The sequence below is a fragment of the Rhopalosiphum maidis genome, chromosome 2, assembly GCF_003676215.2.
Source record: "Rhopalosiphum maidis isolate BTI-1 chromosome 2, ASM367621v3, whole genome shotgun sequence".
NCBI classification, from domain to species: domain Eukaryota; kingdom Metazoa; phylum Arthropoda; class Insecta; order Hemiptera; family Aphididae; genus Rhopalosiphum; species Rhopalosiphum maidis.
This window is the reverse complement of record NC_040878.1, coordinates 36,839,867-36,856,911: the sequence shown is the minus strand read 5'-3', so window position 1 is coordinate 36,856,911 and position 17,045 is coordinate 36,839,867. Positions and strand designations below refer to the sequence as shown.

At 34.8% G+C, this 17,045-nt stretch overlaps 1 protein-coding gene across 1 annotated transcript in view; it reads right to left on the bottom strand.

Moving 5' to 3' along the window:
* The window catches only part of LOC113555241 (titin), a 102,950-nt gene that overhangs the window by 11,267 nt on the left and 74,638 nt on the right, over positions 1-17,045 (bottom strand). Inside the window, exons 81-82 of the mRNA XM_026959636.1 lie at positions 5,774-16,561; positions 59-5,287 (exon numbers count right to left, since the gene is read on the bottom strand). Coding sequence (XP_026815437.1) covers positions 59-5,287; positions 5,774-16,561 — 16,017 coding nt within the window. The remainder of the gene's footprint in view (positions 1-58; positions 5,288-5,773; positions 16,562-17,045) is intronic.

Here is a 17,045-nt window from a genome sequence, read left to right as displayed (position 1 = left end):
ATTTAGTTATCTACTTTATACTACTCAATATTTATAAAATAATTTAAAACCTACATACCTTGGCTGAAGGACTGTATTGATGGTTTTCGTTTAACCTTAAAATCTAACGACTCTTCTTCGTAAATAATTATATCTTGTAATTCTTTTTTGGGTTTTAAATCTATTTTAAATAACTCCTCAGTTCCTTCATCAACATTATAAGACGAGGAACTTTGTTTAGGTTTTATTTTAAATTCTACAGTTTCAGAGAATTCATCGTTCAACATACAAGGCTTCTCTAGTGTTTTCTTAACTGTAAACACTTCATCAGTCTCATCTACTTCTATCGGTTTTTCTAATCTTTTCTTCGGACGTTTAACTATAACAGAAGCTTCATCGAAAGATTTCTCTTTGGATTCCTCTTCAAAAGAAGGTTTACGTTTAGATTTTAATTTGACCTCAACTTCCTCTATGGGTTGTTCTTCTTCTTTTACAATAGTTATCTCATCTGCCGCTTCTTCTTTTTTAAATGAAGGTTTACGTTTAGGTTCTATCTTTACATCAACAGTTTCAGATATCTGTTGAATTTCTTCTGGTTTATCTTTTATTTCTTTAATAGTAAAAACTTCTTCAGTTGATTCTTGTTCTTGCGGTACTGCTTCTTTTTTCTTTGGGCGTTTAACTACAACAGAACTTTCTTCGGGCGATTTCTCTTTAATGTCCTTTTTAATAGAAGGTTTACGTTTAGGTTTTATTTTGACCTCAACTTCCTCTGAGGGTTGTTCTTCTTCTTGTACAATGGTTTCGAATTTTTCAATAGTTATCTCATCTGCAGCTTCCTCTTTTTTAATTGATGGTTTACGTTTAGGTTCTATCTTTACATCAACAGTTTCAGATATCTGTTGAATTTCTTCTGGTTTATCTTTTATTTCTTTAATAGTAAAAACTTCTTCAGTTGATTCTTGTTCTTGAGGTACTGCTTCTTTTTTCTTTGGGCGTTTAACTACAACAGAACTTTCTTCGGGCGATTTCTCTTTAATGTCCTTTTTAAGAGAAGGTTTACGTTTAGGTTTTATTTTGTCCTCAACTTCCTCAGAGGGTTGTTCTTCTTCTTGTACAATGGTTTCGAATTTTTCAATAGTTATCTCATCTGCAGCTTCCTCTTTTTTAATTGATGGTTTACGTTTAGGTTCTATCTTTACATCAACAGTTTCAGATATCTGTTGAATTTCTTCTGGTTTATCTTTTATTTCTTTAATAGTAAAAACTTCTTCAGTTGATTCTTGTTCTTGAGGTACTGCTTCTTTTTTCTTTGGGCGTTTAACTACAACAGAACTTTCTTCGGGCGATTTCTCTTTAATGTCCTTTTTAAGAGAAGGTTTACGTTTAGGTTTTATTTTGTCCTCAACTTCCTCAGAGGGTTGTTCTTCTCCTTGTACAATGGTTTCGAATTTTTCAATAGTTATCTCATCTGCAGCTTCCTCTTTTTTAATTGATGGTTTACGTTTAGGTTCTATCTTTACATCAACCGTTTCAGATATCTGTTGAATTTCTTCTGGTTTATCTTTTATTTCTTTAATAGTAAAAACTTCCTCAGTTGATTCTTGTTCTTGCGGTACTGCTTCTTTTTTCTTTGGGCGTTTAACTACAACAGAACTTTCTTCGGGCGATTTCTCTTTAATGTCCTTTTTAATAGAAGGTTTACGTTTAGGTTTTATTTTGTCCTCAACTTCCTCAGAGGGTTGTTCTTCTCCTTGTACAATGGTTTCGAATTTTTCAATAGTTATCTCATCTGCAGCTTCCTCTTTTTTAATTGATGGTTTACGTTTAGGTTCTATCTTTACATCAACCGTTTCAGATATCTGTTGAATTTCTTCTGGTTTATCTTTTATTTCTTTAATAGTAAAAACTTCCTCAGTTGATTCTTGTTCTTGCGGTACTGCTTCTTTTTTCTTTGGGCGTTTAACTACAACAGAACTTTCTTCGGGCGATTTCTCTTTAATGTCCTTTTTAAGAGAAGGTTTACGTTTAGGTTTTATTTTGACCTCAACTTCCTCTGAGGGTTGTTCTTCTTCTTGTACAATAGTTTCGACTTTTTCTATAGTTATCTCATCTGCAGCTTCTTCTTTTTTAATTGATGGTTTACGTTTAGGTTCTATCTTTACATCAACCGTTTCAGATAACTGTTGAATTTGTTCTGGTTTTTCTTTTATTTCTTTAATAGTAAACACTTCTTCAGTTGGTTCTTGTTCTTGTGGTACTGCTTCTTTTTTCTTTGGGCGTTTAACTACAACAGAACTTTCTTCGGGCGATTTCTCTTTAATGTCCTTTTTAAGAGAAGGTTTACGTTTAGGTTTTATTTTGACCTCAACTTCCTCTGAGGGTTGTTCTTCTTCTTGTACAAAAGTTTCGACTTTTTCTATAGTTATCTCATCTGCAGCTTCTTCTTTTTTAATTGATGGTTTACGTTTAGGTTCTATCTTTACATCAACCGTTTCAGATAACTGTTGAATTTCTTCTGGTTTTTCTTTTATTTCTTTAATAGTAAACACTTCTTCAGTTGGTTTTTGTTCTTGTGGTACTGCTTCTTTTTTCTTTGGGCGTTTAACTACAACAGAACTTTCTTCGGGCGATTTCTCTTTAACATCCTTTTTAAGAGAAGGTTTACGTTTAGGTTTTATTTTGACCTCAACTTCCTCTGAGGGTTGTTCTTCTTCTTGTACAATAGTTTCGACTTTTTCTATAGTTATCTCATCTGCAGCTTCTTCTTTTTTAATTGATGGTTTACGTTTAGGTTCTATCTTTACATCAACCGTTTCAGATAACTGTTGAATTTCTTCTGGTTTTTCTTTTATTTCTTTAATAGTAAACACTTCTTCAGTTGGTTCTTGTTCTTGTGGTACTGCTTCTTTTTTCTTTGGGCGTTTAACTACAACAGAACTTTCTTCGGGCGATTTCTCTTTAATGTCTTTTTTAAGAGAAGGTTTACGTTTAGGTTTTATTTTGACCTCAACTTCCTCTGAGGGTTGTTCTTCTTCTTGTACAATAGTTTCGACTTTTTCTATAGTTATCTCATCTGCAGCTTCTTCTTTTTTAATTGATAGTTTACGTTCAGGTTCTATCTTTACATCAACCGTTTCAGATAACTGTTGAATTTCTTCTGGTTTTTCTTTTATTTCTTTAATAGTAAACACTTCTTCAGTTGGTTTTTGTTCTTGTGGTACTGCTTCTTTTTTCTTTGGGCGTTTAACTACAACAGAACTTTCTTCGGGCGATTTCTCTTTAATATCCTTTTTAAGAGAAGGTTTACGTTTAGGTTTTATTTTGACCTCAACTTCCTCTGAGGGTTGTTCTTCTTCTTGTACAATAGTTTCGACTTTTTCTATAGTTATCTCATCTGCAGCTTCTTCTTTTTTAATTGATAGTTTACGTTCAGCTTCTATCTTTACATCAACCGTTTCAGATAACTGTTGAATTTCTTCTGGTTTTTCTTTTATTTCTTTAATAGTAAACACTTCTTCAGTTGGTTCTTGTTCTTGTGGTACTGCTTCTTTTTTCTTTGGGCGTTTAACTACAACAGAACTTTCTTCGGGCGATTTCTCTTTAATGTCTTTTTTAAGAGAAGGTTTACGTTTAGGTTTTATTTTGACCTCAACTTCCTCTGAGGGTTGTTCTTCTTCTTGTACAATGGTTTCGAATTTTTCAATAGTTATCTCATCTGCAGCTTCTTCTTTTTTAATTGATGGTTTACGTTTAGGTTCTATCTTTACATCAACAGTTTCAGATAACTGTTGAATTTCTTCTGGTTTTTCTTTTATTTCTTTAATAGTAAACACTTCTTCAGTTGGTTCTTGTTCTTGTGGTACTGCTTCTTTTTTCTTTGGGCGTTTAACTACAACAGAACTTTCTTCGGGCGATTTCTCTTTAATATCCTTTTTAAGAGAAGGTTTACGTTTAGGTTTTATTTTGACCTCAACTTCCTCTGAGGGTTGTTCTTCTTCTTGTACAATAGTTTCGACTTTTTCTATAGTTATCTCATCTGCAGTTTCTTCTTTTTTAATTGATGGTTTACGTTTAGGTTCTATCTTTACATCAACCGTTTCAGATAACTGTTGAATTTCTTCTGGTTTTTCTTTTATTTCTTTAATAGTAAACACTTCTTCAGTTGGTTCTTGTTCTTGTGGTACTGCTTCTTTTTTCTTTGGGCGTTTAACTACAACAGAACTTTCTTCGGGCGATTTCTCTTTAATATCCTTTTTAAGAGAAGGTTTACGTTTAGGTTTTATTTTGACCTCAACTTCCTCTGAGGGTTGTTCTTCTCCTTGTACAATGGTTTCGATTTTTTCAATAGTTATCTCATCTGCAGCTTCTTCTTTTTCAATTGATGGTTTACGTTTAGGTTCAATCATTATATCAACTGTTTCAGATACCGGTTGAACTTCTTCAGGTGTTTCTTTTATTTCTTTAATAGAAATAACTTCTTCGGTTGGTTCCTGTGGCTTTTCTTCTTTTTTCTTTGGTCGTTTAACAACAACAGAACTTTCTTCTACTAAATTCTCTTTAATTTCTTTCTTATGGGAAGATTTACGTTGAGGGTTTATTTTGACCTCCAGCTCCTCTAAGGGCTGTTCCTCTTCTGATACTTTAGTTTCGACTTTTTCAGAAGTAAACTCAACTGTGGCTACTTCTTGTTTAATTGACAGTTTACGTATCGGTTCAACTTTTACATCTGTTATAACAGATATACTTTGATCATCATATAATATCCCTGTTGAAGGTTTATCTAAAGTACATTCTTCAATTATTATAGGTTCTTCAATTGTTTTTTGTGGAAATTCATCCGCAGGTTTGGGTATTTCTTCTGTATGTTCATCAGGTTTTTCAAGATCTTCTTCATTAATTTGATTAATTTCAATCTCGTTTATAGTTAATGATTGTTTAGGACACTCCACTGTTGACTTTCGGCGTAGTTTCACATTGCCTGTCATAGAAATTTCTTCCTCTTCATATGTGTGAGCTTTGATGCTAAATTCTTGTTCTATAACTTCTTTAGGCTTGGTCTGTTTTGGAATATAAGTAATATTAACAACTTCTTCTTCATCAGTTAATGACATTTTTTTTCTTGGTTTTAAAGCCATAAAAGCTTCTTTTATTTCTAGTTCATTAAAAGTAGGTGTTCCAATGTTATCGATAATTTTGGATTGTTCAATTAATGAAGTATCGTCAACATCTGTTACAGTTGAATTTAAAGGAAATTCGATGTTTTCGTCAATAACTTCTTTTAATAAACTATCAATACTTGATTCATCTGAAATTAACAATAAACAAATTTCAGAATACAGGATAAATAAAAAAAAATTAATTGGTTAGTAAAAAAAATGAAAATAAAATATGATGAAATAAATTTGTGATGTAGATGGTGTATATGCAAATTAAAATAATTTAAAAATGTAGAATTGTAAAAAGAATACTTCTTTATAAAAACTAACAAAAGTAAATAAACCTACACAAATAATGTTATTAAAATAACAATTTATAAATCACAATGAAGCAAATTAATTTGAAAGAGAATAATAGTATTTTAAAGTATAAAAAATAATTATATATATATGTAAAGGAAGAGACAAAATATAAACAAATATATAGAAGATTAGATCAAAAAGTAAACATAAATAATTTAAATAAAAGAATAATGTTATAATCAGATATAAGTAGTGTAAAACAAAAAAACAAAAAAAACATTCACGGCATAAATAGGAAAACCAATTTGTACATATTTAAAAATATACAATACCTGACTTGTGATTGTCTGAAATATAAACTGGTGATGTAGAATGTATATCATCATGTGGTACATTATCATTTGTGAGTGATGTGTCATCATAAATATGTGTAATGGGCTTTTGAGAAAGATGAATATCAGAGGTAAAGGAAGGTTTGACGACATCGTGAGAATGTAAATTATGTAATGTTTTAGATTCCTCATCAACAATCTCTGTAAACTCTGGTTTAGATTCAATAACCTCTACGTTTTCATCACCGTCCTTTACAGTTTTTATTGTTTTCTTTTTAGTAACCTTCTTCTTACCACCCTCTATAACAGTCGTAGTTTTAATATCGACAGATGTAGCCTCGTCTGGAATTAGCGTAGCTTCTTCGGGTTTAAGGGATTCGATTTCGGGTAATGGTTTAGTTTCCTCATCAACAATCTCTGTAATCTCTGGTTTAGATTCAATAACCTCTACGTTTTCAACACCGTCCTTTACAGTTTTTATTGTTTTCTTTTTAGTAACCTTCTTCTTACCTCCCTCAATAACAGTCGTAGTTTTTATGTCGACAAACGTAGCCTCATCTGGAATTAGGGAAGCTTCTTCGGGTTGAAGGGATTCGATTTCGGGTAATGGTTTAGTTTCCTCATCAACAATCTCTGTAATCTCTGGTTTAGATTCAATAACCTCTACGTTTTCCACACCGTCCTTTAGAGTTTTTATTGTTTTCTTTTTAGTAACCTTCTTCTTACCACCCTCTATAACAGTCGTAGTCTTAATATCGACAGATGTAGCCTCGTCTGGAATTAGCGTAGCTTCTTCAGGTTGAAGGGATTCGATTTCGGGTAATGGTTTAGTTTCCTCATCAACAATCTCTGTAATCTCTGGGTTAGATTCAATAACCTCTACGTTTTCCACACCGTCCTTTAGAGTTTTTATTGTTTTCTTTTTAGTAACCTTCTTCTTACCACCCTCTATAACAGTCGTAGTTTTAATATCGACAGATGTAGCCTCGTCTGGAATTAGCGTAGCTTCTTCAGGTTGAAGGGATTCGATTTCGGGTAATGGTTTAGTTTCCTCATCAACAATCTCTGTAATCTCTGGTTTAGATTCAATAACCTCTACGTTTTCAACACCGTCCTTTACAGTTTTTATTGTTTTCTTTTTAGTAACCTTCTTCTTACCTCCCTCAATAACAGTCGTAGTTTTAATATCGACAGATGTAGCCTCGTCTGGAATTAGCGTAGCTTCTTCGGGTTTAAGGGATTCGATTTCGGGTAATGGTTTAGTTTCCTCATCAAAAATCTCTGTAATCTCTGGTTTAGATTCAATAACCTCTACGTTTTCCACACCATCCTTTACAGTTTTTATTGTTTTCATTTTAGTAACCTTCTTCTTACCACCCTCTATAACAGTCGTAGTTTTAATATCGACAGATGTAGCCTCGTCTGGAATTAGCGTAGCTTCTTCGGGTTTAAGGGATTCGATTTCGGGTAATGGTTTAGTTTCCTCATCAACAATCTCTGTAATCTCTGGTTTAGATTCAATAACCTCTACGTTTTCAATACCGTCCTTTACAGTTTTTATTGTTTTCTTTTTAGTAACCTTTTTCTTACCACCCTCTATAACAGTCGTAGTTTTTATGTCGACAGATGTAGCTTCGTCTGGAATTAGTGTAGCTTCTTCGGGTTTAAGGGATTTGATTTCGGGTAATGGTTTAGTTTCCTCACCAACAATCTCTGTAATCTCTGGTTTTGATTCAATAACCTCTACGTTTTCCACACCATCCTTTACAGTTTTTATTGTTTTCTTTTTAGTAACCTTCTTCTTACCACCCTCTATAACAGTCGTAATTTTAATATCGACAGATGTAGCCTCGTCTGGAATTAGCGTAGCTTCTTCAGGTTGAAGGGATTCGATTTCGGGTAATGGTTTAGTTTCCTCATCAACAATCTCTGTAATCTCTGGTTTAGATTCAATAACCTCTACGTTTTCAACACCGTCCTTTACAGTTTTTATTGTTTTCTTTTTAGTAACCTTCTTCTTACCTCCCTCAATAACAGTCGTAGTTTTTATGTCGACAGATGTAGCCTCATCTGGAATTAGCGTAGCTTCTTCGGGTTTAAGGGATTCGATTTCGGGTAATGGTTTAGTTTCCTCATCAAAAATCTCTGTAATCTCTGGTTTAGATTCAATAACCTCTACGTTTTCCACACCATCCTTTACAGTTTTTATTGTTTTCTTTTTAGTAACCTTCTTCTTACCACCCTCTATAACAGTCGTAGTTTTAATATCGACAGATGTAGCCTCGTCTGGAATTAGCGTAGCTTCTTCGGGTTTAAGGGATTCGATTTCGGGTAATGGTTTAGTTTCCTCATCAACAATCTCTGTAATCTCTGGTTTAGATTCAATAACCTCTACGTTTTCCACACCGTCCTTTACAGTTTTTATTGTTTTCTTTTTAGTAACCTTTTTCTTACCACCCTCTATAACAGTCGTAGTTTTAATATCGACAGATATAGCCTCGTCTGGAATTAGCGTAGCTTCTTCGGGTTTAAGGGATTCGATTTCGGGTAATGGTTTAGTTTCCTCATCAACAATCTCTGTAATCTCTGGTTTAGATTCAATAACCTCTACGTTTTCCACACCGTCCTTTACAGTTTTTATTGTTTTCTTTTTAGTAACCTTCTTCTTACCACCCTCTATAACAGTCGTAATTTTAATATCGACAGATGTAGCCTCGTCTGGAATTAGCGTAGCTTCTTCAGGTTGAAGGGATTCGATTTCGGGTAATGGTTTAGTTTCCTCATCAACAATCTCTGTAATCTCTGGTTTAGATTCAATAACCTCTACGTTTTCAATACCGTCCTTTACAGTTTTTATTGTTTTCTTTTTAGTAACCTTTTTCTTACCACCCTCTATAACAGTCGTAGTTTTTATGTCGACAGATGTAGCCTCGTCTGGAATTAGCGTAGCTTCTTCGGGTTTAAGGGATTCGATTTCGGGTATTGGCTTAGTTTCCTCATCAACAATCTCTGTAATCTCTGGTTTTGATTCAATAACCTCTACGTTTTCAACACCGTCCTTTACAGTTTTTATTGTTTTCTTTTTAGTAACCTTCTTCTTACCTCCCTCAATAACAGTCGTAGTTTTTATGTCGACAGACGTAGCTTCATCTGGAATTAGGGAAGCTTCTTCGGGTTGAAGGGATTCGATTTCGGGTAATGGTTTAGTTTCCTCATCAACAATCTCTGTAATCTCTGGTTTAGATTCAATAACCTCTACGTTTTCAACACCGTCCTTTACAGTTTTTATTGTTTTCTTTTTAGTAACCTTTTTCTTACCACCCTCTATAACAGTCGTAGTTTTTATGTCGACAGATGTAGCCTCGTCTGGAATTAGCGTAGCTTCTTCGGGTTTAAGGGATTCGATTTCGGGTAATGGTTTAGTTTCCTCATCTACAATCTCTGTAATCTCTGGTTTAGATTCAATAACTTCTACGTTTTCCACACCATCCTTTACAGTTTTTATTGTTTTCTTTTTAGTAACCTTCTTCTTACCACCCTCTATAACAGTCGTAGTTTTAATATCGACAGATATAGCCTCGTCTGGAATTAGCGTAGCTTCTTCGTGTTTAAGGGATTCCATTTCGGGTAATGGTTTAGTTTCCTCATCTACAATCTCTGTAATCTCTGGTTTAGATTCAATAACCTCTACGTTTTCCACACCGTCCTTTACAGTTTTTATTGTTTTCTTTTTAGTAACCTTTTTCTTACCACCCTCTATAACAGTCGTAGTTTTAATATCGACAGATGTAGCCTCGTCTGGAATTAGCGTAGCTTCTTCAGGTTGAAGGGATTCGATTTCGGGTAATGGTTTAGTTTCCTCATCAACAATCTCTGTAATCTCTGGTTTAGATTCAATAACCTCTACGTTTTCAACACCGTCCTTTACAGTTTTTATTGTTTTCTTTTTAGTAACCTTCTTCTTACCTCCCTCAATGACAGTGGTAGTTTTTATGTCGACAGACGTAGCCTCATCTTGAATTAGGGAAGCTTCTTCGGGTTTAAGGGATTCGATTTCGGGTAATGGTTTAGTTTCCTCATCAACAATCTCTGTAATCTCTGGTTTAGATTCAATAACCTCTACGTTTTCCACACCGTCCTTTACAGTTTTTATTGTTTTCTTTTTAGTAACCTTTTTCTTACCACCCTCTATAACAGTCGTAGTTTTAATATCGACAGATGTAGCCTCGTCTGGAATTAGCGTAGCTTCTTCGGGTTGAAGGGATTCGATTTCGGGTAATGGTTTAGTTTCCTCATCAACAATCTCTGTAATCTCTGGTTTAGATTCAATAACCTCTACGTTTTCAACACCGTCCTTTACAGTTTTTATTGTTTTCTTTTTAGTAACCTTCTTCTTACCTCCCTCAATAACAGTCGTAGTTTTAATATCGACAGATGTAGCCTCGTCTGGAATTAGCGTAGCTTCTTCGGGTTTAAGGGATTCGATTTCGGGTAATGGTTTAGTTTCCTCATCAACAATCTCTGTAATCTCTGGTTTAGATTCAATAACCTCTACGTTTTCAATACCGTCCTTTACAGTTTTTATTGTTTTCTTTTTAGTAACCTTTTTCTTACCACCCTCTATAACAGTCGTAGTTTTTATGTCGACAGATGTAGCCTCGTCTGGAATTAGCGTAGCTTCTTCGGGTTGAAGAGATTCGATATCGGGTATTGGTTTAGTTTCCTTATCAACAATCTCTGTAATCTCTGGTTTTGATTTAATAACCTCTACGTTTTCAACACCGTCCTTTACAGTTTTTATTGTTTTCTTTTTAGTAACCTTCTTCTTACCTCCCTCAATAACAGTCGTAGTTTTTATGTCGACAGATGTAGCCTCGTCTGGAATTAGCGTAGCTTCTTCGGGTTGAAGGGATTCGATTTCGGGTAATGGTTTAGTTTCCTCATCTACAATCTCTGTAATCTCTGGTTTAGATTCAATAACCTCTACGTTTTCAACACCGTCCTTTACAGTTTTTATTGTTTTCTTTTTAGTAACCTTCTTCTTACCTCCCTCAATAACAGTCGTAGTTTTAATATCGACAGATGTAGCCTCGTCTGGAATTAGCGTAGCTTCTTCGGGTTGAAGGGATTCGATTTCGGGTAATGGTTTAGTTTCCTCATCAACAATCTCTGTAATCTCTGGTTTAGATTCAATAACCTCTACGTTTTCAATACCGTCCTTTACAGTTTTTATTGTTTTCTTTTTAGTAACCTTTTTCTTACCACCCTCTATAACAGTCGTAGTTTTTATGTCGACAGATGTAGCCTCGTCTGGAATTAGCGTAGCTTCTTCGGGTTTAAGGAATTCGATTTCGGGTATTGGTTTAGTTTCCTCATCAACAATCTCTGTAATCTCTGGTTTTGATTCAATAACCTCTACGTTTTCAACACCGTCCTTTACAGTTTTTATTGTTTTCTTTTTAGTAACCTTCTTCTTACCTCCCTCAATAACAGTCGTAGTTTTTATGTCGACAGACGTAGCTTCATCTGGAATTAGGGAAGCTTCTTCGGGTTGAAGGGATTCGATTTCGGGTAATGGTTTAGTTTCCTCATCAACAATCTCTGTAATCTCTGGTTTAGATTCAATAACCTCTACGTTTTCCACACCGTCCTTTACAGTTTTTATTGTTTTCTTTTTAGTAACCTTTTTCTTACCACCCTCTATAACAGTCGTAGTTTTTATGTCGACAGATGTAGCCTCGTCTGGAATTAGCGTAGCTTCTTCGGGTTTAAGGGATTCGATTTCGGGTAATGGTTTAGTTTCCTCATCTACAATCTCTGTAATCTCTGGTTTAGATTCAATAACCTCTACGTTTTCCACACCATCCTTTACAGTTTTTATTGTTTTCTTTTTAGTAATCTTCTTCTTTCCACCCTCTATAACAGTCGTAGTTTTAATATCGACAGATATAGCCTCGTCTGGAATTAGCGTAGCTTCTTCGGGTTTAAGGGATTCCATTTCGGGTAATGGTTTAGTTTCCTCATCTACAATCTCTGTAATCTCTGGTTTAGATTCAATAACCTCTACGTTTTCAATACCGTCCTTTACAGTTTTTATTGTTTTCTTTTTAGTAACCTTTTTCTTACCACCCTCTATAACAGTCGTAGTTATTATGTCGACAGATGTAGCCTCGTCTGGAATTAGTGTAGCTTCTTCGGGTTTGAGGGATTCGATTTCGGGTAATGGTTTAGTTTCCTCATCAACAATCTCTGTAATCTCTGGTTTAGATTCAATAACCTCTACGTTTTCCACACCATCCTTTACAGTTTTTATTGTTTTCTTCTTAGTAACCTTCTTCTTACCACCCTCTATAACAGTCGTAGTTTTAATATCGACAGATGTAGCCTCGTCTGGAATTAGCGTAGCTTCTTCGGGTTGAAGGGATTCGATTTCGGGTAATGGTTTAGTTTCCTCATCAACAATCTCTGTAATCTCTGGTTTAGATTCAATAACCTCTACGTTTTCAACACCGTCCTTTACAGTTTTTATTGTTTTCTTTTTATTAACCTTCTTCTTACCTCCCTCAATAACAGTCGTAGTTTTTATGTCGACAGATGGAGCCTCATCTGGAATTAGCGTAGCTTCTTCGGGTTGAAGGGATTCGATTTCAGGTAATGGTTTACTTTCCTCATCAACAATCTCTGTAATCTCTGGTTTAGATTCAATAACCTCTACGTTTTCCACACCATCCTTTACAGTTTTTATTGTTTTCTTTTTAGTAACCTTCTTCTTACCACCCTCTATAACAGTCGTAGTTTTAATATCGACAGATGTAGCCTCGTCTGGAATTATCGTAGCTTCTTCGGGTTGAAGGGATTCGATTTCGGGTAATGGTTTAGTTTCCTCATCAACAATCTCTGTAATCTCTGGTTTAGATTCAATAACCTCTACGTTCTCAACACCGTCCTTTACAGTTTTTATTGTTTTCTTTTTAGTAACCTTCTTCTTACCTCCCTCAATAACAGTCGTAGTTTTTATGTCGACAGATGTAGCCTCGTCTGGAATTAGTGTAGCTTCTTCGGGTTTAAGGGATTCGATTTCGGGTAATGGTTTAGTTTCCTCATCAACAATCTCTGTAATCTCTGGTTTAGATTCAATAACCTCTACGTTTTCCACACCATCCTTTACAGTTTTTATTGTTTTCTTTTTAGTAACCTTCTTCTTACCACCCTCTATAACAGTCGTAGTTTTAATATCGACAGATGTAGCCTCGTCTGGAATTAGCGTAGCTTCTTCGGGTTGAAGGGATTCGATTTCGGGTAATGGTTTAGTTTCCTCATCTACAATCTCTGTAATCTCTGGTTTAGATTCAATAACCTCTACGTTTTCAACACCGTCCTTTACAGTTTTTATTGTTTTCTTTTTAGTAACCTTCTTCTTACCTCCCTCAATAACAGTCGTAGTTTTAATATCGACAGATGTAGCCTCATCTGGAATTAGCGTAGCTTCTTCGGGTTGAAGGGATTCGATTTCAGGTAATGGTTTACTTTCCTCATCAACAATCTCTGTAATCTCTGGTTTAGATTCAATAACCTCTACGTTTTCCACACCATCCTTTACAGTTTTTATTGTTTTCTTTTTAGTAACCTTCTTCTTACCACCCTCTATAACAGTCGTAGTTTTAATATCGACAGATGTAGCCTCGTCTGGAATTATCGTAGCTTCTTCGGGTTGAAGGGATTCGATTTCGGGTAATGGTTTAGTTTCCTCATCAACAATCTCTGTAATCTCTGGTTTAGATTCAATAACCTCTACGTTTTCAACACCGTCCTTTACAGTTTTTATTGTTTTCTTTTTAGTAACCTTCTTCTTACCTCCCTCAATAACAGTCGTAGTTTTTATGTCGACAGATGTAGCCTCGTCTGGAATTAGTGTAGCTTCTTCGGGTTTAAGGGATTCGATTTCGGGTAATGGTTTAGTTTCCTCATCAACAATCTCTGTAATCTCTGGTTTAGATTCAATAACCTCTACGTTTTCCACACCATCCTTTACAGTTTTTATTGTTTTCTTTTTAGTAACCTTCTTCTTACCACCCTCTATAACAGTCGTAGTTTTAATATCGACAGATGTAGCCTCGTCTGGAATTAGCGTAGCTTCTTCGGGTTGAAGGGATTCGATTTGGGGTAATGGTTTAGTTTCCTCATCTACAATCTCTGTAATCTCTGGTTTAGATTCAATAACCTCTACGTTTTCAACACCGTCCTTTACAGTTTTTATTGTTTTCTTTTTAGTAACCTTCTTCTTACCTCCCTCAATAACAGTCGTAGTTTTAATATCGACAGATGTAGCCTCGTCTGGAATTAGCGTAGCTTCTTCGGGTTGAAGGGATTCGATTTCGGGTAATGGTTTAGTTTCCTCATCAACAATCTCTGTTATCTCTGGTTTAGATTCAATAACCTCTACGTTTTCAATACCGTCCTTTACAGTTTTTATTGTTTTCTTTTTAGTAACCTTTTTCTTACCACCCTCTATAACAGTCGTAGTTTTTATGTCGACAGATGTAGCCTCGTCTGGAATTAGCGTAGCTTCTTCGGGTTGAAGAGATTCGATATCGGGTATTGGTTTAGTTTCCTCATCAACAATCTCTGTAATCTCTGGTTTTGATTCAATAACCTCTACGTTTTCAACACCGTCCTTTACAGTTTTTATTGTTTTCTTTTTAGTAACCTTCTTCTTACCTCCCTCAATAACAGTCGTAGTTTTTATGTCGACAGACGTAGCTTCATCTGGAATTAGGGAAGCTTCTTCGGGTTGAAGGGATTCGATTTCGGGTAATGGTTTAGTTTCCTCATCAACAATCTCTGTAATCTCTGGTTTAGATTCAATAACCTCTACGTTTTCCACACCGTCCTTTACAGTTTTTATTGTTTTCTTTTTAGTAACCTTTTTCTTACCACCCTCTATAACAGTCGTAGTTTTTATGTCGACAGATGTAGCCTCGTCTGGAATTAGCGTAGCTTCTTCGGGTTTAAGGGATTCGATTTCGGGTAATGGTTTAGTTTCCTCATCTACAATCTCTGTAATCTCTGGTTTAGATTCAATAACCTCTACGTTTTCCACACCATCCTTTACAGTTTTTATTGTTTTCTTTTTAGTAACCTTCTTCTTACCACCCTCTATAACAGTCGTAGTTTTAATATCGACAGATGTAGCCTCGTCTGGAATTAGCGTAGCTTCTTCGGGTTGAAGGGATTCGATTTCGGGTAATGGTTTAGTTTCCTCATCTACAATCTCTGTAATCTCTGGTTTAGATTCAATAACCTCTACGTTTTCAACACCGTCCTTTACAGTTTTTATTGTTTTCTTTTTAGTAACCTTCTTCTTACCTCCCTCAATAACAGTCGTAGTTTTAATATCGACAGATGTAGCCTCGTCTGGAATTAGCGTAGCTTCTTCGGGTTGAAGGGATTCGATTTCGGGTAATGGTTTAGTTTCCTCATCAACAATCTCTGTTATCTCTGGTTTAGATTCAATAACCTCTACGTTTTCAATACCGTCCTTTACAGTTTTTATTGTTTTCTTTTTAGTAACCTTTTTCTTACCACCCTCTATAACAGTCGTAGTTTTTATGTCGACAGATGTAGCCTCGTCTGGAATTAGCGTAGCTTCTTCGGGTTTAAGGAATTCGATTTCGGGTATTGGTTTAGTTTCCTCATCAACAATCTCTGTAATCTCTGGTTTAGATTCAATAACCTCTACGTTTTCCACACCATCCTTTACAGTTTTTATTGTTTTCTTTTTAGTAACCTTCTTCTTACCACCCTCTATAACAGTCGTAGTTTTAATATCGACAGATGTAGCCTCGTCTGGAATTAGCGTAGCTTCTTCGGGTTGAAGGGATTCGATTTCGGGTAATGGTTTAGTTTCCTCATCAACAATCTCTGTAATCTCTGGTTTAGATTCAATAACCTCTACGTTTTCAACACCGTCCTTTACAGTTTTTATTGTTTTCTTTTTAGTAACCTTCTTCTTACCTCCCTCAATAACAGTCGTAGTTTTTATGTCGACAGATGTAGCCTCATCTGGAATTAGCGTAGCTTCTTCGGGTTGAAGGGATTCGATTTCAGGTAATGGTTTACTTTCCTCATCAACAACCTCTGTAATCTCTGGTTTAGATTCAATAACCTCTACGTTTTCCACACCATCCTTTACAGTTTTTATTGTTTTCTTTTTAGTAACCTTCTTCTTACCACCCTCTATAACAGTCGTAGTTTTAATATCGACAGATATAGCCTCGTCTGGAATTAGCGTAGCTTCTTCGGGTTGAAGGGATTCGATTTCGGGTAATGGTTTAGTTTCCTCATCAACAATCTCTGTAATCTCTGGTTTAGATTCAATAACCTCTACGTTTTCCACACCATCCTTTACAGTTTTTATTGTTTGCTTTTTAGTAACCTTCTTCTTACCACCCTCTATAACAGTCGTAGTTTTAATATCGACAGATATAGCCTCGTCTGGAATTAGCGTAGCTTCTTCGGGTTGAAGGGATTCGATTTCGGGTAATGGTTTAGTTTCCTCATCAACAATCTCTGTAATCTCTGGTTTAGATTCAATAACCTCTACGTTTTCAACACCGTCCTTTACAGTTTTTATCGTTTGCTTTTTAGTGATTTTTTTTTGATTAATTTCCGTAACTGTCGTTGTTTTAATATCATCAATTTGATTTTTTTTTGTTTGGGTGTGTTTTATGTTGTTTTGTGTCACCGTTGATATTATTTGTTCTCCGTGTAGTGCTGGCATTATGTCATCTGTAATATTTTTTAAAAAATTGTGTTTATGTGGTTGTGTCATGTAGTTTTATTTTTTATGTTTCTTATTACTATTATTTGTGTGTGTATTAATTTGTTAATAAATGTCGTTGTTAAATTATTGGATTAATTTTTTGATTAATATTTTATTTTGATGAGTGTTGTTTTATTGTTTTTTTTCATTTTTGTGTCTTGTTTTTAATGGTTTTTTGAGATATTTTTTTTTGTACGTTATACTTTTTTTTTATATTTCAGACATTATTTAGTTGTATTTTTTACCTAAAAAGTTTTGGCTTAACTTTTCATTTTTTTTTTATCATATGTATCATTTTAGCACCTAAAATTATTTTATTTTGGTTATTCCGTTCAGCATGTGCACTCAATATTTAATTTTCAGTTTTTAAACTGTTTTCGTTTTCTTTTTTTTAGTTATAATATGAAAACCGGTATTTTGTATTTACCGTTATTTTTATTTATGTAAATT